The sequence below is a fragment of the Protopterus annectens genome, chromosome 6.part0 (genome assembly GCF_019279795.1).
Source record: "Protopterus annectens isolate FY-2018-M chromosome 6.part0, PAN1.0, whole genome shotgun sequence".
NCBI classification, from domain to species: Eukaryota; Metazoa; Chordata; order Ceratodontiformes; family Protopteridae; genus Protopterus; species Protopterus annectens.
Window position 1 is genome coordinate 1830703606 of NC_056737.1, and position 27420 is coordinate 1830731025.

The 27420-nt window shown below is 38.5% G+C and overlaps 1 protein-coding gene across 1 annotated transcript in view; it reads left to right on the top strand.

Moving 5' to 3' along the window:
• LOC122804120 overlaps positions 1–27420 on the top strand; it is a 253667-nt gene that overhangs the window by 86288 nt on the left and 139959 nt on the right. Inside the window, exon 2 of the mRNA XM_044073767.1 lies at positions 20580–20731. Within this exon, the coding sequence (XP_043929702.1) occupies positions 20630–20731 (102 nt within the window). The 5' untranslated portion in view covers positions 20580–20629. The remainder of the gene's footprint in view (positions 1–20579; positions 20732–27420) is intronic.

Genomic DNA, 27420 nt, shown 5'->3' on the forward strand with positions numbered 1-27420 from the left:
CTTGGTATCCAACTACAAAAGGCCCTAAATTAGGTTGCTAACTGACCAAACAAAGACATTAACAAAGATTTCCAATAACTTATGGCCGTGCCGTGTGGACTGCAGCCAGGTTATAGGACACTGCTAGTGCACCATGGGTGGTTGAAGGGGGGCTGAGAGGGGTAGAGTTTCTTGCTCCTTCAGGGCCATGTGAATTAGTGCAATGCTCATTTTCCATCAAAAATAGGGAGGAACAATATATTTTACATAATAGCTCTGTTGAATGGGCAAAATTCTTTCTGATGTTTAGGACTTTTGATATTTGTATTACTAGGAGAAACACTAAGTTTTTGTCTGAGATCCCTTGGAGGTTTGGCCAAATAAAGTTCAGTATATACTGAGTAATCTTGTAACCAATCAGTAAGCTGTACATCATAAAAGTGCAATGTGCTAAGAGGCACCTGCAAGCCAGAATATTTATATGCATGTACAGACTAAGTTCCTGAGAAGTGCAAACAAACTGTGTTTATAGATCTATAATTAGATGATGCAGTACAAACAAGACTAAGGCACTATTATTTGTATCAATTACTAAAACAAGGGGTTAGAATACTTTAATTAACATGTGCAACTTCAGTGCTGTAGCCACTTACTTACTCAATTTCATCAAATACATAATGTTTTTGCTTGACGTTCATGCTCCATTTGAATTTCATGTTATATGGCAATACTGAAGATAAATCAAAAGCTGTGCAGTCAGGGCTGTATCCCCCTGTGCCATGGAGACAACTCCTCTAAACTGAAATTACATTTGGTGTTTGCTTCATCTTTCTGATGCCTTTGCAGTGTGATATTTGGGAAAACTCCCAGGTTACTCTCTGCATGGCAGGGGGTCTGTTACCACAGGTGAAAGAGTTTAAGTATCTTGTGATCTTGTTCTTATGTGATGGTATAAGGGGTCAGAAGATTGAGCAGAAGATGGGGGCAGCAGCAAGACTGGATGTTGGTAGTGTGACAACAGCTGAGACAGAACAAAGTCCTGAAGTCACCTGTCAGTTTATGCCCCAACTTCACCTATGGCCAAGAGTTTTGTGTAGTGGCCAAAAGGATGAGATCACTGGTGCAAGTAGCAGAAGTAAGGTTCCTTCAAGGGGTAGTTGGGCTCATTGTCCTTGACAAAGTGAGGAACTCAGCAACCCATGAGTATCTCAGAGTACAGTGATTGCTTCTCTGTGTTGAGAGGAGGCAGGTGAGATGGATTGGGTAACTTTTAAGGATGCCCCCTGGCTACTTCCCATTGAAAGTGTATGAGGCATGGCCTACTGTAAGGAGGTGGAGCATAGACTCCAGATACATTAATGACATTATCTCACTCTGCCTGCCTTGGAATGCCTGTGGATCCTACAGGATGAGCAGGAAACTGAAGTTGGAAATATAGAATTGCAGTCAGCCCTTCTCATCTTGCTAACATAGTGCCCCTCACCAGGATGAGAAGTTTAGAAAATAGAATGGCTAGATGGATGTAGTCCTGTCTAAGTAAATACATTTAATGAGTTTGTACCAAGTGTAGTGGGATTACTAATTTCAATACTAATTTAGCTAAATTTGCATTTGTTAGTATTAAGTCTAAGAATATTTTAAGCTCCTAGACTTGGGAATATTTCAGAGGTTATCAAACTCTTACTACAGACAGCACCTGTCTGTCTGCTTTCAAAGAAAAGCAGTTTTAGTTCATTAGAAATGTTAAATATGACTGATTAACTTTTTAGATAGTCACTCCTTTAATTTACAGCAAAAATGATGTGAAGTGTTGTCGTGTCATTGTATTTATTTACTATGCCATCTTTTTTAAAGTTTAATTTAATTCATGTAAGAAAGAGCTATGCCAAGGAGAAAGGGAGGATACAATACATATTCATTCAGGTGCATTCACTGATAAATATTAAAATAATATAATAGCTGGCAAAGGTTAGATCATTGTTATAAACAATACATTTTGTCAACCTTTCTTGTACATTTAATACCTTCAGGCTGAAAAGGTTTCAAATAGTTGTAAATAACAGGAACCCTGCTGATGAATGTAGAGTCATTAGTCATCCTTTTCATTAATTAGAGCAAAATACAATGACCTTTAAGTAGGCTAGAATATATCCTAAGAATGTTTCAGGCAAGGAGGTAACGTGATATAGTCTGTTTAAAAATCTGGACTGCAGGTTTCAATCAAGGAGATAAAGTGATGTAAAAATCCAAAAACATATGATAATAATATGTGAGCTGCAGATTTCTAAATTCTAAGTATAGAAAGGCTCTAAGAAAGGAAGCTAAAAGGAAACTTCACATTCTGTCACCTGAGTTTAAGGGGGGAGTACTCAAAAAGATAAACATTTAGACAGACACTGAACATACATTGATCTATTTATACTTTTATTCCTTCTAAGACAATTGCCATGAATATATGTAATTTGATATGTGTGTGTGTGTGTGTGTGTGTGTGTGTGTGTGCGTGTGTGCGTGTGTGTGTATATATATATATATATATATATATATATATATATATATATATATATATATATATATATATAGATATATTCTCCATTTATATGATGAGGTGAATCCTTACGTTACTGAATTTCCACTGTGGATGTTTATATATAAATCTGAATCTTTAAGTCATTCTTTATACAGTAACTACAAATTCAAATAGTGATTTCTCCATTAGCATTAATTATCCTTTCTTAAGCATGACTTGAATAAGCAGATTAGTTTTCCTTTCATTTTTCTTTTTACTTTCAGATGAAAAAAGGAAATACAAAGGGTGAAAGTTCTGAGAGATAATACTACGCAGTGCTTTACCTTAGTCTAAATGCTGGTTAATAGTTACATTGATTTTTTTTTTTGAGAAAATGTGTTACTTATAAATTGCAATAAAGTACATCTGTAGGAAAAAAAGAAAAGACATCAGGTAAACAGAACAGGAGTGAAACAGTATCATAGCATGGATTGCCTGAATAATTTTCTCAGGATTCTGAACCTTAGAGGAGGGTTAGTGCAAAAAATGTTAACATATTTCTGGGAGAGACTTAAAGGCAAATATCACCATAAAATAAAAATCGAGCTTGACAATCATTTGAAAGTCATCACATCTTTTAGTATAATGTTTTAAGCATAAAAATACATTCTGGTGAATAAAAACTAAACCGTTTTGTAATTCATATTTTTCTAGATCAGGACTAGTTTTACTCAAAAAGGGATCCTGAGCAGCGATCAAGCAAGGGGAGGGAGACCATTCCTTCTGTGAAAACTGTACATAAAGTATGTTATCAAACTGGAACTTTTAATTTTCAAACACAGGTAATCTCGTAAGTTTTGTAGCTCGACAAAAACTCTAAAAATGAACAAATGTGTAAAATGAAAGCGTATTATGTATGTCGCAGCAGATGTGTACCAGTTGTCAAACGACTGGTATTTTATCCATATCTAGAGTTTCCATATCTTTAAGGATATCAATTACTTTAATAAAGTTGTAAAACCACAAAAAACGGATGGTGAAGCAATGAACCCAAAGGAAACCAGTTTATTTAGCACTTTCGGCCACTCACTACACAGGACTTTTTCAGAATAAAATACCACATCCCTCTACAAACTTATATACATACAAAACAGCCTTAATAAATGCCCAGTTAAAAGACATTGTTGATTATTAAAGCAACGGCCCATTTCTCTACTCAAATATATACCTTAATAAAGTTAGTCAGTGCCAAGTTTGAATGTGACACTTTCATGACTGACACTAACGGCAACCATTAATGTGGAATTCCTGGTACTTTGTAATTGCTAATCAAGAATATGGTATCTCATGAATTTCTCCTCATTCCAGGTAACAGCAATAAGTATGTATATGTAGCAGTTGTTTTGGAGGTGTCACTCTTATTTGATTATATTTAAAAAGTAAAAAAGAGCCAGAGTGAAAACCCATTACATTTACCTTATTGACTGATTTACCGAAAGAGCTCTGTATGTCGTTGTGTTCGCAGGTTATCAATATAAGACACTGCACTATCGGATGCATCATTTATTTAGAATTGTTTAAACTCTTTTAAACTAAAGAAGAGGTAGCTAATGGAAACACTGCTGTAAAGAGTCAGTTCTTGGGGTTGAAGGAATTATCTTGCTTTACCTGAAAGGTTACCTATTGCCTGCATGCCATGGCTTGTTTCACTTACATTTTCATTCTGAACATTATCAGTAAAAAATAGCTTTTCAAAATAGTTTACAGTTGTTCTTGAAGACAGATTTGCAGAAGTTTCTGTCATTTAACTGCTTGCTTTTTTATAGTTTCTCATAATCATGTAAACCAGTTTAGGTCCGGGATTCCCTTGTGAATATACTTGGAAGCTATGTCATTTCAAAGAATCTGGTTCTCACATTTTGTATTTTAGAAGTCAGGATACTTGGGCCCACAGTTCTTTTTGAAATGCTTGCCCCTCCTTAAAGGGGAGACTGGATGATGTTTACAGTATTCCTGAACAGAAAACCTTTGAAATGGAGAGCAGTAAAGACATTAGTTGAGACGTTGAGCCCTGATACACCATAAGTGGAAAATGCAGTTGTCCTAGAATCATGGAGTTTAAGCTGTTGTGCCTTATTAACTAGGGAAGGTTTATCTTTTGCCATCATTACAAGAGGTATAGTCACTGTGTAAACAAACTTTGTTTTGCTTGTACTGGATTACCTAATTGCCAGTGGAGTTTCAGGATTTGATATCTGGTACAATAAATTATTAAAGAAATTAGGAAAGGGGGAAGTATAGTTGCCAATATATATAGGACTGTCTGTCAAAGTCCTTTGAGCTCTTTTAGTCAACAGGGTATGTTTTAAGAAAGCCAAGTACATGCGTAACATGAAGTTTTTAAGTTAGGCAAGAACATTCAGGCAAGGCTCTTACTGAAACAACTGAATCCGAAAAAGCTAATCCTTTGCGGCTTCAAAACAAGCAAGTTCTTATGATGGGCCCAGTTCCTTTCATCATCTATTCTTTTTTTTTCTTAGAAGAATATTGGCAATCCATTGTTTAGTTAGATGACCCTTTTTATTCATTGCAGGCATTTGTTAGCTTACAAATGTTCTGCTACCTTGTCTTCAGTGCTACTGTTTTTTGCCACATATACAGCCATCCTTTGGACTCTGGTAGTAGAATTTATTCATTCTCTCTGTCTTGAAGCCCATTAAGCTTCCTCCTCTCTGCTCCATCCTTTGCAGTCTGTTAATTCCCCCAGAATGTGAGGACCCTGCAGCTCATTCACTCCTGTTAAAGATGACAGCTGATTAGCGGACAGCAGGGCTTTCACCCATATCAAGCTATTTTTTTTTCTTTTTGTTGTTTTAAGGCCCTAATTCCTGCAAATATCTGTTACCACCCCACGGCTTTAGTGTTCAGTGGGTATCAACAAGGGCTTGTCACTTGCTTTTGTGAGTAACTTAACCTCTCAAGACTTCTGTGCCCCTTGAAGCCAGTGTTCTCATGAGATCTGTGGTCTCTACAAGGGATTCTACAATAGGAATGAGTGCCCACACATGCAATCTTGCCCCCGACTCCCCTCAAAGAGAAAAGAGCCAGCAAAGGTACACCCCTCATGCAATCTCCAACAAGTGCCCGAGTCACTATTTGAACCCGAGTCACCTGATTCACTGGTATGACTTTACCTCTGTATGTAGTTTAGCCTCAGCAGATTTTTTTTTATTTTATGCATTTTTGGTGCATGTTACCAAGGAGGAAAGCATGTGCTTAGTATGACTATTCTGCAGATTCCTTATGTGCTTAGTATGACTATTCTGCAGATTCCTACACATGCTGTAAACACAGAATGCTACTTTCAACATGTCCTGTGTCCCAGTGCTCCTAATCTACCCTTCCACAGTCATGGGTTAAGCTTTGACCTATGAAAGGAAATGCATTTATAGAAAGGTGAAATTTCATCCCTCCCCCATGGTAGGTGATCAGATGCTACACCTACCTTTTTTCCTTAACACTGCCAGTCCTGCAACAATCTGGGCTGCTACTCAGAACAAATTCCTCTATGCCATCAGGCAAGCCATGTTTAATGATAGCATTTTAAAGTCAGTTTATCTTCTCCCTGGAAGCACTCTTATGGAAATTTTATTGGCCTACTATATTGTCACGTTGGAAGAGAAATAGGTACCTTATTGGCTGAGAAAACTGTTCCATTAGGCCTGAGCAGGTATTTGCATTCTGGTCCACATGCAATAAGTGTTGCAACTCTTTAATAGTTTTATGGTGTTTTAAAGTTTTAACATCAATAAAATACTATTTTTGCATTGTAATTGTTATTTGTGATCCAAGTAAAGCAGACTGATGCACTTAGAACTTGATTCTCAGTGCAGCAGAAAAAAAAAATGTTCTTTTGTTTTGCTGTATTTTGATGAGAGGTAAAAAAATCTGAGAATAAGTAAACTAAGTTTAGAGCCATGGCTTCATAAATCAGTGAAACAAATCATTCCCTAACCTTCACTTTTTCGAGGCTTAAATGTAATTTATTTCTTAAAGCATACAGCTTGACTGTCTAATAGCAACCAACTTTTACATATCAAGTATGTAAAGTCCAAGAATACATTTTCAGAAATATAATTAAGAACATGTGTATCACAACCTGGCTGGCATACTTCAGTCAGTAGTTTTCTAAAAAGATATTGAGGAACACAGCAATATAGTTACATATATAATGACTAAACGAAATGTGGTAGCTCTAAAATAGTCATTCTCATCATCGACCCCCTTTTTCACATTTTCAACACAAGGTCAGGGTGTTGTGTCAACTGTCACCATCTCTCTCAATTCAATGCCACTCCCCTTCCATCTTTGACAGTCATGACTGATTGTTGCAATTCTTCTCACATACAATCCATCCATCTATTTACTGGCCGTCCTTGTTTCTTCTTGCCTACTTCCTGTCTGTTCCAAATCTTCTTCAGTATATTGTCTTTTCTTGTCTGCACATGTGCCTGAACTACCATGATCTGTCTCTTTGACCCTGTCTGTAGTTGGAGCTACTTTGGCTTCTGCTCTGATGTTCTCATTTCTTCATCTGCCCCGTAGTGTGCATCCTACCACCCATCTCAGGCACTTCATCTCCATGTAGTAGCTGCAAAATATCCAACAACAATTTCAAAGCATTCAGGAAGAGATAACATTAGTATTATTATTTGAACTGCATATGTACATATATGAATTAAGTTAAATCATCTATATCTAAACTGATAAAATAAGGAATAAAACATTAAGCGTAATCAGTGTGAAACCCATGCTTATCACTTCAACTTTAGGCATATCAAATGATGGAAGTCTTAACTTTTATTTATGATAAGAAATTAGAAAAGAATAAGTACTTCACCTGTATTTGCAAATAAATAGAAACAGGAATGCTTAAAAGAACTCTTTACTCAAAAATATATTGATTCTGTTAACAGTTAAAGACTGATGGACCAATATTCTACATGTGGCAAAAAACGAAACTAAGGAAGCTGAGAAAAGTGACTGCAACCAAAATAATATCAACAAATGTGATGGAGATTTGTTTGTTTATCTGTGTATATATGTATGTATGCATGTGTGTATGTATGTACGTATGTGTATATATTTATTTGTAGGGCTTGGAGCTTTGTGATTATATTGAAATATCAGTTAAATGGCACTCTAGTTCAGAGTTACATTCACATGAGATGTGATCTTAACCATGCTTAGAAGGGTACTTAATAATTATTAAGCACCACCTACACATTGTTAAAATCATGTCTGCCACTAACCATTAAGAGCTGACAGCGCTGGCCAGTATAAAGCAGCGGAACATTAAACAGCTTCATTTTAACTTCACTTCTGCCTGCTGTCTACAGCATTACAGCCCCTAAAAATGTAGTTGCATACCAATTGTTTCATTTAGACAAGGAATACTTAAAGACATGCTTCTCAACTGCTTTAATGGCTTGCAAAAGCAGCAGAATACGTTGCATTTTTTTATTATTTACTTATTTTTTTTCTGTAGATAGTAGTACATGGTCTAGATAAATCTCTAATCATACTCTCTACAAATGGATGCCAGGATTCACCTCTCGAGGTAAATTTTTGGCATTTGTGTCTTAAACACAAAGTAAACAAGTTGCAGTCAAGAAACTCAATCTTAATCCTCTATATTTATTTAACTTTGGTTACAAGGTAAGCACGCTGGTACACTGACCCTTTTCAGGTATGACACAGGTCTTATTTATGGCAGCATGTAAGACAAGAATGATTACAAAAAGAAGGACCACATAGAATCACTTACAGATATTATACAGTGATCACTTACAGATATTATACAGTGATCACTCACAGATATTATACAGTGGTCACTTACAGATATTATACAGTGATCACTCACAGATATTATACAGTGATCACTTACAGTGATCACTTACAGATATTACACAGTGATCACTTACAGATATTATACAGTGATCACTTACAGATATTACACAGTGATCACTTACAGATATTATACAGTGATCACTTACAGATATTATACAGTGATCACTTACAGATATTATACAGTGATGGAAAGTATGAAAATACAGACAGCATACATTCAATCGTACCTCTCAACCTCTTAGCACAAGCAATCTGGACAAATCCTAAAATAATAGGGGTACAAAGGCCCAAAAATAGGGACAGATCTTAAATATTGCTCTTATAAACTCAGAAAGTTGCTGGAATAACAGGATTTGTGTTAGCATGCATTTTCTAAAGGATGTGAACTCTAAATAATGACATACATTTAAGTTTCAGTGACAGCAATCCACAGTGATTTGCTGGAAAACCACAGCTTTTATGAGGAACAGGCCAGAAATATGAAGCAGAAATCTGGACATTCTGCAAAAATCTGGACAGTTGAGAGCTATGCAAATCGATTATAACAAAGTTAGTGCTGCTGCGTTATCTAGATATGGCAATATTAGCAGTTAACTGGAGGGAGAGTGGGAAGGAATAAAGCAAAAGAAAAAAAATGAAGCAAGGGGGGAAGGGAGAGGAAAATAAAAAGCGAGGTTAAAGTACATAGAGAAGTAAGAAAGGCGTGTCTGTAGGGCAGCTGAAAAAAGGGGCAGAGGAAAAATGGTTTGAAAAAAAGAGTCAAAGTAATTAAGTTTTGATTTTATTTGTTTTGCCTGAAGTGTTAATATATTTTGTAGAGATGAAAGAAGAGCTAGGTCATGGTCAAAAGGGGCCCTAGGCAAAGTAATGGATCAGCACCCCCTCAGCCATTCCAGTGTCCCATTACTTGTCTCTCTTTCTTTCCAGTTATCATAAACACTGTTCAAACCTGTCAGTTGTAATACTTTTTTCTTCTTTACTTTTGCAATGATTACAGAGATCTGAATTTAATTTAAAACTTTTATTTCAATTTTCACAGCACAAACACTGATGACCATTTTCTAAACAAAACAGTCTCACATTGAAAACAGACTTAACATGAACAACAGTAAACTTCTCCTCTGTAAGTCACATTCACTGAAAATACATTGTACGTTACATTCATTGAAAATGTATCTGGCCAGTGGCAAATTAAGTGTGCCTTGGGCCCTGGGCTGTTTTCAAGCCCCCACCCACATTTTTAAGATAATGCTTAAATGCATGTATTCTTTAATTCACTGTTTAATACAGTGACATTTGTTAGAGTGTTTTCAATTTCTAGCAATGAACATTTTTTCCAGTAAGCAGTGAAATCAAATGTATGAACTAATAGTGACAAAAGTACCCATTTCAGAAAATTTCTATCAATAAAAGGCCACTCAAACTGCTGTCATTATAATCCACCAATATCTGTAGATTCACTTCAGAATTTTGAATTCCCAAAACTTTGAATTTCATGTGGTCACGACCATATGATCGAAGTTTTAGAACTTTGAAACTCTAAAATAAATCCAAAAGGAACACAAAACCATGTTCCACAATGTTTTTGCAGGCCTGCACCCCCACACCCCCACTATTTAAATATATCAACTCCGAGATCGCACAACAGTGAGGAAAAGGGAGAATTTCCTATTCCGTGCTGTATGTAGATCTACGTTCAGAATTTTGAAGTTCTAAAACTTCAATTATATGGTCTCAACCATATGAAATTCAACATTTTGGGAGTTCGAAATTCTGAATGGAACCCATATCTGTACTCAGCAGTTATGGCCGCTTTATAGACTGTTTTATATATATATATATATATATATATATATATATATATATATATATATCACATGTCTGATTGCAAAAAAAACAGGCACGGTAAAGTATTTCAAATTGTTTTACACAAATACATACTAGTCCTGCAAAAACAGACTAATGACTTTTTTAACTTTATCAGCTCATCAGGGTCAGTCATTTTTAATTCACAGACATCTTTCAAATCCAGCAATTATAGTTACATTGTTGACTGCATCTTTCACAGATATTTGTGTAAAAAAAATAATAGCAATAATAATGATCAGTCACATATTTCAAATATAATTCATACAAACACAGTAGGCAGCATAAAAGTTAAAGTGTTTACCTCACAAACACAAGGTACAGGTTATGATTCTCACCTTTGACATAAATTGGCTAGACTTAAAATGATTCACAAGAGCAGCTAGTCTAGTACTTATCTGTAAACCTATGAGCAAATGCCATCCCCTTTGGAATTGCTGGAGGCTGCAAAGAAAGTGCCATAAAAATATATTATTAAAGTGCAACATGTTTAGACTACTAAAACACAGCACATTTAGACTGTATTATACAATCTAGGCCTATTAATGAATTGATTAATTCTTTAGTGCAATGAATACAGCAAAACAATTAAAGACAATGTACATACTGTAGAAGCTTTTGTTCAACAACCCACAAGTCATACAAAAATCAGAAATATTGCTTCATATAACTTGCTATTTTTTTTAAGTGGTGGGTTTACATGCTTGCAGAACACTTAAATCCCATCTTTGACCTCCCTATGATGTTCTTCATGTTTCACTGCTGCAGTCATCAACTGTGGGTTATCCCTGCTGTGGTAGCCCTCAACCGGCCTGAATACCAGAGTCAATGTTTTTCTGCGTCAGCTGCTGTCGCCTGGAGACTGACATCAGGTCATCAGTGCTATAAAGCAAGGCAGCTGATGCCATTACATCAATCTTTCTTGCTGTGGATCCCATAGCAGAAGCAGTTCACAAGTGTGCTGGTCGGTTGCTACCAGAGTTTGGATCACAGCTAAAAATGTCTAAAGATAAGTATCCCATTGGGATCTCTTTTTCTTGCACTAACCGATGTCCGAAAAAGTTAACAATTGTCTCGCCTGTGGAAAGCAAATCCCACACTGAGACTTCCATTCTTACTGTGTTACGTATTTAAGCCCAGACTACGACATAGCCCGCTGTTGGTTCTGTGCCCTCTTTAATGCGAGAATTATTCATGGGGGAGCTCTTTTTGTTGATAGCTATTTTCGTTCTACATCTTCTCATATGGCGTCAGTTAGCCAACCTTCAGTAGAACCTCCAAAAAAGCATAAAGATAAGGATAGAGACAGACCTCACAAGGCCAAGCCTTCCGACGACTACTCCGCTACGCAGGTCATCAGTACTCCAGAATTTAGTGAGGCGCTTTCGCAGCCTCTGATGCCTGATGCGATTGCCATGCAGGCCTCTACCAAGACCCTTTCAGAGTCCAGTATGCCGCAGAAATCTTCTTTGTCTTAAGAGCCTTTGGCTGTCTCTGCCTCAGTTGAGTCCAGAGCCACTAGGCAGGTACCAGCTTACGAGGATGTCTTTTGCACTACCGATTCCAGTCAGAAACCTATGTCTTCTCACCCGACTACCGCTAATCTCAGACTGATGACTTCTCTTAGGCCTAGAAGCCCGGCCACCCCTAGGAAATCTTCCTTCAGCCACCATCTTCCTCCCACCCCACCACCCTAGGCTCAGATGCTTAAGATGGCAGAAGATCTTATTTCTCTTATCTGAGGCAGTCAGGCCTCTTCTTCTAAAAGAAAAAGACTCCCTTCTCCAGAATTATTGACAGAACAGTATTCTGAGGAATCAGATTATTCAGACTTGGAAGAGGATCAGCAACTTCTAACTGCTTATGAGTATTCAGATGCAGAGAAATCCATCCCGTCTGCCTCCCCACCAGAAGACTTTTCCTTTGGGAAAAATCTCCATACCCTCAGGGAGCATTTCCAATGGGACTCTCAGAAATTTCCTCAATCCAAGAAAAGGCTTAGAGAATTTCTAGTCCTTCCTCAGCACAGACCTCTTGCCATCCCCCCTGTTTTGGATGTGGTGGCTGATGTTCTCCATGAATCCAGTTTAGCCCCAGATGCCCTTCCTCCAGCTCCCAGTAAACCTGACAGGTATTACAGGGTACCAGACACCCACAAATTCCTGTACAGAAATCCTGCTGCAGACCCGGAGGTCAGTACACAGGGCCCCAAAGGAGCCAGGATGAGTTCAGCAAACAACCCTACTCCTTCTGATAAAGAGGCCAGAGCTCTGGACAGATGGGGAAAATATATACACCTCTGCTACCTTAGCCATCAGAGCTCTCAACTGTCAGTTCCATATGTTAAAATATCAACAACATACTTTGGAACTATTAAAGCAAATGATTTCTACTTTTTCGGACTGTGCCAATTCTAATTAGCTAGCAGATTTATTACACTCCTCTTGTCAAGTGACTAGGCATTCTTTACACTGCGGATATATGATGCACTAGAAGCCTCTAGTAGGGCAGCAGTGTCTTGATCTGTCATTCGGTGACATGCATGACTGAAGGAACAACCTCTACCTGATCATGTCAAATCTAAGTTAATTGATGCACCTTTGGACAAAGACCACTTGTTTGGGGAAAAAGCAGAAGCGGTGCTTAAGAAAATGGAAGACAAAGTAAAATCTATGCAAACAGTAAAATATTTCTTTCAAGTTGAACCACCTAGATTCAGCAGGAACTTTCCCTCCAAGCACTGGTCCTTTCTTGCCCCTAGCTGACAGGGGCAAGCTAAGCCCTGCAGGGACAGGCCACCCAGGTCCCTACAGCAGGGACAACAGAGAATCAAACGATGGACCACATCCGCCTCTAAGGCAGGAAGTTCTAAGCCATCCCTTTATGGCAAAAACTCTCAATGACTCCCCCCCTCTGCCCTCCCCTCACCTAAAAGCTTGGAGGAAGACTGTCCCTATGCAAAGAAAACTGGTTATTTGTAAACAAGGACCAATGGGTCTTAAAGATAATTTTTCAGGGATACCAATTCAATTTCTATGAACTCCCAGTCCCCAAAGGGTACCCAGACTTAAATCTAAATCAGTGGGCAGAGGGATTAAAACAAGTGCAGACCCTCAAATCCCAGGGGGCAGTAGAGCCTGCTCCCACAGAACAAGCAGGCAATGGCTTTTATTCCAGGCTATTCCTCCCAGAAAGGAGGGCACTTGGCACTCCATCCTGGATCTATCCATTCTGAACACCTTCCTGGTGGTCCCAAATTCAAAGTGCTAATCTTGCAGCAGCTGCTGCCTATGCTGACAAAAAAAAATAGCTGGTTAGTGACACTGGACCTAAAATATGCATGCCTCCAGGGAGTCCTGCAGAAAATCTCTGCATTTCAGAGCAGGCACACAGCACTTTCATCTCTATGCCCTTCCCTTTGGCTTATCTACTGCTCCCAGGGTTTTCACCAAATGCCTGGCCCTGGCCATAGCATTCTGCAGACAGAAAAACATTCAGATTTATCCCTTTCTGGATGACTGCTTCATCCAAGCAGACAGCACAGAAAAGTTCCTGCAGGACTTACTCTTTGTAAAAACCCTTCTCACTTCCTTGGGATTCACCATCAACAAGAGGACACCAAAGCAGACTCCTTCCAGGAGTATCATCTTCCTGGGAGCTCTGCTGGACACAGCATCCCAAACGGCCTTCCTAACCCCAGAGAAGCAGAAATTCCTATCTCTCTACTTTTCTCAACTGGCATTCCAAAGTCAACTCGCAGCAAGGAAGTTCTTGCAAGCCTTGGTATACATGGCTTCTTGCATCCTTCTGATGCCTCTGGTCAGACTGCACATGAGGAAACATCAGTGGTACCTAAGGAACCTTTAGTGCCAGCATTCTCAACCTCTGGATACCTCCCTCCCTCTGATCCCCTGTATAAAGGCAGAGTTTCTCTGGTGGGCAGAGGCATGTGCCAAGAACCAGGATCTCCCCTTCATCCACCACCCAATAGGCCAGACCCTCACCTCCGATACTTCAGAAATCACTTGGGGCACCCACCTAGGGGGCAGATGCACCCAAGGCCTTTGGGATACCTAACATCTTCCCTTGCACATCAACCAGAAGGAAATGATTGCAGTGCAGAAGGCCCTGACATCCTTCCAGCCTCATCTCAGGCCAGAGGTTCTCCTTGTCAAAACGGACAACACCACAGTAATGTGGTACATCAATAAACAGGGAGGGACACAATCTTACCCCTGTGCAGGCTAGCCATGAATCTCTGGCTGACGGTCTCCTCCATGGGATTACACCTTATAGCCTAATACCTCCCAGGAATCAACAACACCCTGGCAGACCACTTAAAAAGACACATTGTGGACCCCCACGAATGGCAGCTACACAGAGAAATCTTTGGCAAAGTCACTCAAGTGTGGGGATACCCAGAGGTGGATCTCTTTGCTTCGCACCTCAACCATCAGCTAAAGAAATTTTGCAACAGGGAATATCACCACCTAGCATGAAAGGTAGATGCCTTAACCTTCCCTTGGATCTCCCGCTTTGTGTATGCCTTCCCCCCTCTTCCTCTTGTTCCCAAGGTACTCATCAAGATCAGGGAGGAGGGGCCCAAGGCCATCCTCATTGCTTCAGATTTGCCCGGGCAATATTGGTACCCCCTGCTGTGCAGCCTCACATCTCATCCTCCCTAGCAACTTCCCCAGATCCCAAACCTCTTGACTCAAGCAGGAGGAGAAATGCTGCACCCAGTCTTGCAGACTCTCAAGCTATCAGCATGGCTGATACTCCCAAGGAAAGGGAAGGGCCCCTGCTAAGCAAGCAGGTCCTGGACCTTGTCACAGAGGCCAGAAGGCCAAGTACCAGAAGATCTTATGCAAGGAAATGGAAAAGATTTTGTTCCTGGTGCCAGGCCAGAGGAGCCAGTTACTCACAACCTGCTGTCCCTCTCATCCTGGAATATCTAGAGGAATTACTTAATAGTGGCCTCTCCTCTTCAGTTAAGATACATGCTTCAGCCATTTCTGCTCAATTTATCACAGACCAGTCCTTTGATTAAGCAATTCCTCAGAGAGGCTTCTAACATCAGGCCTCCCAGAAGGCCTCCCATGCCAGCCTGGGATCTTAACTTTGTTCTGGAAAAGCTGACCCTACCACCCCCCTTTGAACCTGCTGCCTCAGCTGAAATTCCTCTCTTGGAAGACTGCCTTTTTGCTGGCCATCACTTCAGCCAGAAGGATTTCTGAGCTGCAGGCACTGATGGACATTGAGACCTTCATCATTTTCCATGCAGACAGGGTGTCCCTTAGGACTAACCCCTCTTTAATGCCCAAAGTGATATCTAATGTGACACTCAACCAGGCCATTCATCTGTCTACCTTCTTCCCTAACCCTCAAAACAAGAGGGAAAGAATTCTGCACTCCCTGGACATGTACAGGCAGGTCAGATACTACCTGGACCGTACTAAGCACTTCAGGAAAACAGACCAACTTCTTGTCAGTTTTGCCTTATGGGCAGAGGGGAAGTCCATCTCCAAGCAGACTATCCCTAAATGAGTATCATACTGTATCCATTTCTGCTACAGATTTCATGGGAAACCTCCCCCTAAGTCTGTTTGCACCCATTCCACCAGGGCAGCCTCCACTTCCACAGCATTCCTCAGAGGATCCTCCACCAGGGACATCTTGGATGCTGCCACCTGGACCTTTGTCCATACTTTTACAAAGCATTATCACCTTCTTCTTTTCTCCAAGGCTAGGGCAGGGTTTGCATAGGTCTCTACACTATCCTGCCACCCCTCTCTATAGCTTTGGGAATCTTCCCACAGGTGATGACTTCAACAGTGAAACATGAAGAACATAGTACAGTTGTGTACTCTTACCATAAATGTAGATGTTTGTGTGCATTCACTGTTGCAGTCCTGGTTTCCCTCACTCCTTCCCCTTATATCTTCTTTCTTTTTAGGAGACATAAGCTTCTTGGGGTGGTTGTTCACCACCATGTCTTCTGTGCCTTATCTCCTGGGGGGGGTTGATTGGTTAGGGCAAGAAAAACTGATGTAATGATGTCAGTTGCCTTGCTTTATAGCACTGATGACCTGACATCAGCCTCCAGGTGACAGGAGCTGATGCAGAAAAACATTGACTCTAGTATTCGGGCCAGCCAAGGGCTACCACAGCAGGGATAACCCACAGGTGATGACTACAACATTGAATACACTTGAACATCTACATTTATGGTAAGTGTACACAACTGTACTTTTTCTATGTCATCAAGAATAGCTGTCCAGTCTGACATTACTCAGTACAGGTCTGACCTACATGAATGAATAATAATGCAGTATCATTGCAGTATGCACTTCTAAAGTCAACACAGCTGGATCTTGGACAAATGATGCCCTGTGCAAAGTAATGAATCAGGCCCCCGACAGCCATGCCAGTATCCTGTTACTTGGTTGTCTCTCTCTTCACAGTTATAAACAGTGTTCAAAACTGTCAGATAATACTGCTTCCTTTTTTACGTTTACAAATATCACAGATAAGTTTTTGTTTCTAATTTTACAGAAAAAAACACTGATAGTTATTTTCTAAACAGAACAAAATACTCTCACATTGAAAACAGGCTTAGCATGAGAAACAATAAAATTCTATTCCCTTAAAACTCATATTTACTGAAAATGCATCTTACAACCCATTAAAATAACTCTGATGTGCTAATTAATTATGTGAAGGGTGAAGGAATTCAAAAAACAAACGTGTAAGGGGGGAGGGTGGCCTAATGGTTAAGGTGTTTGCCTTACAAACACAAGGTGCAGGGTTTGAGTCTCACAAGGGATAATTGGCTAGGCTTAAAATGGCTTGCAAGGTCAGTTAGCTTAGTACTAATCTATGAACCTATGAACATTTACTAATCATGTGACAGCCCGCAATGGATACAAGTGTTCCTTTTCAGGAGCAGCCCAGGATTGACATCTGGTAAATTAACTTGGCAGACTCACACAGAAGACAAATGAAGGCTGAGAGACTCAAACCATGTGCTACAGAAACAGCCCCTGAACAACTCATTGTCTTACAAATCTGCACTAAGTGTTAGACAAGCTGTTGTATCCCAAACTATTGACAGACTAAAATTCTTAGTGAATTACAAAGAGAAAAAAAAAAGAATTAAAGGTGGCCTGTCAGTTGGTGTGGAGGACTAAGGTTTTGCCTCCCCTCCCATACATAAGGTTCAGGGTTTGACTCAACTGGCATGCCCCCTTACTGGGGTATTTCATACTCTCAGACACACACACACACACACACACACACACACACACACACACACACACACACACACACACACACACACACACACGCACACACATATACACACACACACACACACACACACACACATATACACAAGGTTCAGGGTTTGACTCAACTGGCATGCCCCCTTACTAGGGTATTTCATACTCTCAGACACACACACACACACACACACACACACACATGTTGTGGAGGAAATCTCACGGATGCTGTATTTTCACTTGTTAGAAAAAAAAAAGCTTCTGCACATAAAATCACTTACTTGTAGACTCCCACTATGATGCTATTTTGATTCGCTGACATTGGTCAGCAAAAGTCAAACCACCTGCACTTTGATCCCTGATGCTGCTCAGGAAAACATGAACATGCGTTCTTTGTAGCTGACATCTAAAATCTTCAATAGTGTTCAGCCTGTTCGGCAAAAATGGTAACAAATGTGCTGAGGTGTTTGTGCTTTCTGTTTGGAGATTGCAGAGATGGCAGAGCTTGACTGAGCTTTTTTTAAAGTGATGGACAATATTTTTTTTTTATTTGTAAGTCCAGCCAGGCCCCCAACCAAACACTGGGCCTTATGTAGCTAACTAGCTTGCCTTGTGCATGATATACCTCTACAAGTAGAGCTGCTGCATCATTGAATCTTACCCGAGACTTCTATGAGTTATTATTTTACTCTGGGTTTTTATATTGGTACACTTCATCAATGTAAATGTCTGAGGAGTTTTGGCATTGTGAACTTGAATCCCCTTTTGGGATCAGGTATAGGGCTCTGACAATCCTCATTAACATATTCAAAGTGAGGGCTGGCAGGGCGTTTTCATTTTGGAACTGGGTGGGGGTTAAATGCTTGATGTAGGTAACTGACTAGTGTAGCATGTTACCCAATGCTCAAGCTCAGTGACAGTTATAATTCTCAGGGAGTTACAAAAAGAAAAAAAAGAAAAGAATGAGTTAAAGGTGGTCTGGTAGCTGGGTGTAGAGGACTAAGGTTCTTGCCTCCCATACATTAGGTTCAGGGTTTAACTCAAGTAGCGTGCCCACTAACCAGGACATGTCACACTCACACACACATACACACACACGCACACATGCACACATGCACACGCACACACGCACGCACGCACACATGCACACACATATACACACACACGCACACACACACACACACACACACACACACACACACACACACACACACACACACACACACACACACACACACACGCACACACACACACACACACACACACACACACACACACACACACACACACACACATATACACACACACACACACACACACACACACACACACACACACGCACACACACACACACACACACACACATACACACACACACACACACACACACACACACACACACACACACACACACACACACACACACACACACACACACACACACACATGCACACACACACACACACACACACACACACACACACACACACACACACACACATATACATATACGCACACACACGCACACACATATACACACACATGCACATGCACACGCACACATGCACACACATATACACACACACACAACACACACACACGCACACACATGCAGACACATGCACATGCACACACATATACACACACACACACACACACACACACACACACATATACACACACACGCACACACACACACACACACACACACACACACACACACACACACACACACACACACACACACACACACACACACACACACCTGTCCTGGAGGAAATCTCTCTGATGCTGTTTCTTCTTTCTTTTACAATTTATCTTACATCTTATATTAGTGTCTGTGTTAGGTTTACCTTTTTTCTCTAAATCTCTTATGTGCAACATAAACAAATAGTGCTCCAAAGGTGTTTTATTGTGCTTTACATTTGTCTTTTTTTACAAGTAATTTAATTTTTGGTTATACTATTGATGTTAGAACTATCAGTGGATTGATAAAAAAAAGAAATTTATACCATGTTTTGATATTTTAATTATAATATCTTCTCACTTTTCCTTTATGAACACAAACACCAAATTAAGAACATTTTCTCACTGACAGTAACTTACATCAACAATCCAGAATCAGGTATCAAAGCAAGAATAACTAAGGACAAACGTCCCAAATCAGGGACAGTTTCAAAATATTATTTTAATACCACTAATTTTAGAGGTTGCTAGATTAACAGACAGAAGCAGCAAAATACAAGTCAGTTCTGAGCTCACCGTTAGCAAAGCATCAAAGGAAAACTCATTCTACTCCTCACACACAAAGTTCTTCTCCTATAGCAAAAAAAAATAAATAAAATCCACGATACTGCACAAATGTACAAGTTCCTGTGTATTCTGCTGTGAGATTAAATCTCTTGCTATTAACTATAACGTTTTTCATTTGCTGTGAATGCCAGCTCTAGTTTCATTGGCTGAACAGCTGAAGGTATCTGACAATGAATGACAATGAAGAGTGGATTTGTTGCTCAGGAAATCATAAAGCAGCAATATTTGTTCAGTGTTTAGACACTGAAAAGATCAGGAAAGCAACATTTTTTAATGTTGTATGGTTTTCTTTCTTTTTTTAATTAATGTTTTATTGTTGGGCATCCCAACCAGCTCCATGACCCAAACAGTTGCCTAGGCCATCTAGTGCCGGGTCTGGCTCTGGGTGAAAGGAGATAGGCTGTAGGAGGTTAATAATTAGTCTATATCCCTGAAACAGTTACAGGTATTAATACAGTGGTCGTGCTTTTTGAGTTTTAGATGAAGGTATGCCTTTACTTATCCTAAAATGGTAATGTTCAAATCAGGATTCATGTTTTAAGGATGCATTTCCTGCTACCAGTCGTAGAGAAGATAAATATAAAACCTGAGTAAAAATGAAAGACAGCTGTTAGAGCCCTCTATTCCATGATGTAAGCGTTAATAAATGATCAGGATCTCACTGTTTTGTAGCTTTTTTATTTGACTGTGTTAAGACATTATAATGTGTTTGTTTTGTTGAGTTTCCTCTAGAACTGCATTACCTGATTAAACTAAAGCTTGGACCAAAGTAATGGCAGATGTTCAGGACTTGGCTCATCCTTCTTCTGCAAGAAAAAATAAAACAAAAAAGAAAAAGAGAAAAGCGAGGCTAACCAAAGAACAGAGGAAACTGGTAAGTGACAGACCCATTTCTGTCCTAAGTAATCATTCAAAGGATTTAATTTTACACAATGTGCTGCATCTGCGTCTTGGAAAATGAGGTATGGTTCTTGTTAGGGAAGACAAGCTACAAGTCACTTTAGGTCTGTACCTAAGTAGGAGATGATACTATGGCTTGCATTGCAATGATCCTGAACTTCCTTCTAGCAGTGATAACACAGTAGATACTGACGCTGGTCATAAATGAAGATCCATATGCTAAAGGAGAGATCCTAACACTGAAAAGCAGGCACAGTACTAGTTACTAATCTTTATCTGGGTACTTAAAGAGATGCCTTTTTGTCCTGTGGCCTCAATTCCCCCACTGATTTTACTGGTAACGGTACAGATTAAGAGGGTGAGTCCCATCCTTTGCAACCCAGATGAGATGAAGGGCTTCAAGTAGTTAAACAGTGGATCATATAACTGCATCTGTGGTGAAAGCTGTGATACAAATATCAATTCAGAAAAAAATAAATGCTTCAAGCAATGCATCATTTGTGTCATTGCTATATAACACATTATGTTTTATATATATATATATATATATATATATATATATATATATATATATATATATATATATATATATATATATATAAAACATAACGTATGCTCATTAATAGACAGAAATGCTCACACTGATTGGATATAGCAATCAGTCTGCCCACAGCTGTAGCTATTAAAAATGGTTGCAGCTGCCATGTTCTTTTGTGTGCAAAGGGAAGAAAACAGAGACAAGTATCAGTAACATGGAAGATGACCTCTATGATTCCCTAGGTAACTGTGAAAAAACATACAACTCCCTGTAGAATAGCAGGAGTCTTCTGAGTCTCAAAAAACTGTCAGAAACTGCATTCTGTCAGCTGTACTGCATGGGCATCAGTATATATGTACACACACACACACACACACACACACACACACACACACACACACACACACACACACACACACACACACGCACACACACACACACACACACACCCATATGCACACACACGCACACACACGCACACACACACACACACACGCATACACGCACACACGCACACACACACACACACACACACACACACACACACACACACACACACACACACACACACACACACACACAGACAATCACACACAAATATTTCTGTGTGTATGTGTCTGTATATATGCTCTGCATGCACGGTACATCATTTAGACATCCCTTAAAGATTCCCTACAGAGCAGATATTCACATATACTATGATATTATTTAGAAAAGATAAGAAACTTTTTTAAAGAATGTCATTGTATAATAATAATTTACTGCTGTATGTAGATAATACTACATTTATCCATAGATGGTTTTCTTTAATTACATGGGCTTCACTCTCTTGACCACACTACAACAACTGTGGAAAAATCCAGCTTTACCCACAACACCCAGTCATAGATTATTGCTAAGTTATGGTTATGCTATCTGGCAATAGCTCTCAAGCTCTTAGTGCAAGAAGTCTGGACAAAGCCAAAAAGGTACTTACGTATTATTGCAATCAGATTTTTCATGGCAATACCATTTGCTTCCCAGTCATGAGATATGTTTGTTAATGTTGCAGAAATGTTATATCATGTATTTTCTTCACCACTACACTTTGTTTTTCTGGAGTGTTATCAATAAAATGTAAAAAAATACTGTTGTTGTTGTTGTTTCTTCATATGCTTTACTGCTAGCATGCCGCTTATTGCAAGTCTACATGCTGAATGCTCCTTTTTTCGTGGCAGCAAATGCTGTGATATTATGGTCATACCTTTTTTGGGTGTCGCACCTGTCACTGGGAGTGCAGGGAACTTCCCTTTTCAGTTCCACTTTCCAAATTGCATGAAACGTGAATGCATGTGCTCAGTGATTTAAATTACTGACTGCAATGCTCCTTAATTTATGCTTAAAAGCTTTTTTTTGAGGGGCAGGCGACATAAAACATGGGGACCAGTGTTGCCAGGAAAGGTGTGCCAGTAAGGGTGAAAAGGTGCCCTCAAAGTTATGCTGAGCCAAAAGTAAGGTAACCGACTACTATGAACCTAACAGACCTGAAAGTCATAGTCCAACAACCAGGAGTGGTGTATTCCTACATGTCATTTTGATGAACGAGGACTTCTCTTATGTTCTGTTAGTAAGGACGTTGCTGTATTACCAACCAACTTCATATTAGTTTACATTAGTTGACGTCCGTAATGCGTGCTAAGCAGGAAGATTCATTTTTCTGTTATTCCTGCTGCCTGACAAAAGTGCGATATCACTAGTTAGCACTTTGAAGACACCATTTCACTCTTACACTCCTTTCCCAGAAACACTGCTAATTATGGCTCATTCAAAATCTGGTTGCGATAATACGTAAGTGCTGCCAAAAATAATGGGGGGGAGAAAAAGTCTAAAAATAGTGACAGATTTTAAATATTACTCTTAGAAACTTACAAAATTGCTAGAATAACAGCTAATGTGTTTGCATACATTTTCTTATGTACATGAAGTCTGAAACACAAATGCCTATGTTTATATAATAACTTTAGTCATCAATGATTTGTCAGAAAACCACAAGTTGGATGAGGAACGGATCAAAAATATGGATATTCTGTGAAACTCTGGACAGTTGAGATGTATGTATCTGGCTGCTTATCAAGCAAGTTGCTCACTGTCACAAGTAAACCCCGAGTAACTTGAACCTTAGTACTACAGTAATCTCTGGAATAGATGCTGCACAGGCTATCAACTACAGCTACCAATGTTAGATAATGATCTTATGGGGGTCTATGTTTATCCACTGAATGAAACTTTTATCGAATAGCGAAATATCAAACCCTATTCATCGAATGATCCTTCATCAAACATTTATTTTAGCGAATGTCTGAGACAGGGAAAGTAACTAGTTGCCAGCACTTCCCCATCTCACACACCACAGTAATTCAAACCCACCCACGTGGGGGGCTTTGCTCCCCAACTATATATACCGACTCTGAGACTGTACTACAGCAGGGAAAAGGTCATGGAACAAAACAGAAAACTGAGAAACCAGACCAAGAAGAAGTAACCTAAGGACTTTTCGATTACTTGAAAAATGGGAGACAACATCATATTTGTTCTTACTTCTTAGATGCTCAAATACTTGAACCAACCAAAAACAAATGTCATCAATGAGTTCTAATAAAGGCATTCTTCTGAGAACTTATATGTTTATTTTATCAAAATAGCTATTCCTCTTGTTCCGTGTTTCCTATCCTTTATTTGTATTTTGTTTCATGTCCTAGTAATATGGAAGACTGAGGCACCATAGAGTTACATATTATATCTCAGGTATGTATCTTGTAATATCATTTCATATATACCTCATCAATGAAGTAATATGGGATTATTTTTGTTGTTTCTGTGTGTGCTTTAACTCCTCTCAACAAGTTATTTGTTATCACAGTTGTGCTTTATTCACTTTATTTCCTGGTAAAGATGTTGCCATATGTATTTTATTGCATGGTTGTCACACTATTTTTTCATTTTTGATCCTTTTCTTTAACATTGATGTTCCACTGTTTGAGTGTTTTAATTATTTGCATTTTTAGTTCTCTGTTATTCAAATATATACTCAGACTTAATTTATATTTACTGAACCTGACTGTTTACATCGGTTGTCATTGATATCAAAGTAGTGACTCACTTTGTGCTGAGAGACAGTGGTTTCATTTCCAGACTTATTTATTCTCTCTTTCTCTCTCTCTTTTCTAATCATGTATTTATTAATAGAGATGAGATCACATTTTCAAACAGTTTCCTTTTTTCCTTCCTTTTGTTTAGAATAATGACTTCTAGTCAGGTGACAATGTCCACTTTAAGTGTAGTGGAAATATGTTTTGGGTGATTTTATGGAATTGATATGATCTTTGTATTTTGTAATTTTTCTAGCATTTCTGGCTCTAATGTGATATATTTAAATGTTTATTTTGATGTATTGTCCCTGCTGGTAGAAATTAACAATGGTAGAGTAATATTGACAGTGAACTTTATAAGCATGTTAACATGTTATTTTTGTTTATGGGTCTTTCTCCCATCTTTGTGCTTGAGTTCTACTGTGTGGTGACATTTGTTCCTATTGCACTATGCCTCCTGTGTGTGCAGACGTGACTTTTACAGGATGTTCTGTTTTATTGTTCCTTTATATTTGCAGCTGTGGTATTGCAAAACTTGATGTTTCCTGGACTTTTTACTATGTCCCTTGATGGTGGGAAAGCTATTTTAAAGCTTTATGCATTGTAAGTTGGTTATGGTGAAAGGAAATGGAGTGTTCGATACCCTTAGAACAGTTTGTTGAGCTTGCTTGTTATGAGGCTTATTTTCCCAACATCACTATGACGTGTATTAGTAGCTGTGATCAATTTTGCTTGGTGCTTTCTGTTGACTAAGACGACTTCTATCTGGGCCAGAGTTCATAAATGAGACTGGTAAGTATTGTTCATGCTTGCATTTGCTTTGCCGTCATGTAGGGTAGCATAGTTTGCATTACCTTCTGGTGGCACTGAAGTCTAATTTGGGGACCTGTTCTTGTTTGTCTTGCTTCACATGATCCATATTTTGTAGCGGTTATAGCTAATGATGCTCAAACACCTGGCTATTGACACCTTTTCCAGGTGACACAAGTGACTGTTTATGTATTCCACGATATTACTGGAAGCATCTCCTGCATATTATCTTTATTACATCCTCTGTTTCTACTTTTCATTTATTTTGTTTGTTTCTTTCTTTTTTTATACAAAATATTATTTATACTGACTAGGTGAAGTCTGGCTAGGGCACACGGAAAATGTCTCAAGTTTTTATTTTTGGAATATTTTTTCTTCTGGATTGAAGTATTACATTTATCATTTAATATGAATAGAAATGACCCATATAATCAAATGTTCGTAATATTAAACATGTTTTCCACTGGCAGAAAAGCCTCATTTGATTGCTTCTATCAGTGTTAAGTTAGTGAGAGATTGAACACAGTGGGGATAAAGAAATTTGCCCTTTCCTCACTGTAGAGTGACCTTGGAAGTGGTATATATAATTAGAAGGGGGGTGTTTTATGTCTTGATCCTTTTGCATCTATGTTTTTTCATTCAATATATTTGTGCTTTGGTATTTCAAAGTGCAGCCATATCTATCTATATGTATCTATATATATCTATATCTATATATCTATATCTAATATATATATATATATATATATATATATATATATATATATATATATATATATATATATGGGTTACCTTCATTTGATCAAAATTTCATTAGATCTAAACTCATTTGATCGAAATTTCATTTGATCGAAAACCAGTATTCAAAGCAAATAACAGGGATTTGTCCCCCTCCCCAAGGTCGTGTGACCCTGGAGTTGGTATATATAGTTGGGGGGGTGTGGGGGGGTGCATCAGTACTTTTTGTGTTATTTCCCTCACACACCCCCTAACTATATATATATATATATATATATATATATATATATTTATATATAAAGTACAAAAAGCGGTCAGCTCTCCACAAAACCACTATAAATCCAAAAGGAGTGCAGTCCCAGGAAAGAAGATGTCCAAACTAATAAAACCAGCTTTATTGTCACAAAACACCCGAAAAACACAATGACATTAACGCTCTTCCAGGATTAATCGCTGTCCCATCCACTGGACTTCATCAGATGCTAACATAAATTAACACAAACATTTATATACCTCTATTAAAACCAATAAACCAATGAGAAAGCTTCAATTAAATTTGAATGCACAAATCAATTTACATTTTGGGCTCATAAATATACATAAGTTCATCCTTCCATATATTTATACAATAAAATAAATATCGATCCATTAAAATAATTTAAATAACTCCATATTCTTATAAATAATTTAAAATACTATTAAATATTAATAAATAAATACATTATTTTATATATATATATAAATCTAAAATCTTATATAAATTATATGAAGGTTCCATATTAAGGAAAACCACATTTGATAGCACAACACCTCCATCTGTTGGTACAAAATTGTATTACAACTAACACATAAATTCATAATTTAGCTGCCTTTAATTTCAAAAGGGGCAAGATAGACACATGCTCGTTTAAACCTGGGAATTTGCTTGCTTCCAATGTCATTTGCCACCACAATTCTCTACACCCAATAGTATCCTCCCATGGGCCCCCTGTAATCCCATCTTTTATCTGTTCAATTACTAGAAAGTGAAATTTATTTTCTTTACATACCTTTGAATGTTTATATAATGCATTTGTTTCCTTTTCCTTTATTATGTCATAGGTATGTTCATAAACTCTTCTTTTTAAGTTTCTCTCGGTTTTACCTATATAGAAAGACCCACACTTTTCACAGATGGCAAGGTATACTAAACCCTTTGTCTCACAATTATACATTCCTTTACTAATAATCCATCTATTCCTACTTTCTCTATAAATTTTCTCCTTATTGGCCATATAGCTACATTGATTACATTTTCCACAGGAATATGTACCTATCTTTTTAATACCATTAATACCCTTAATTTTATTCTGATCAAACTTTTTATGTTCCAAGCAATCTTTTATATTGCAAGGATTTCTATATACCACTTTAGGTATACCCTTAGGTAACCCCTCCAGGTCAGTAAAT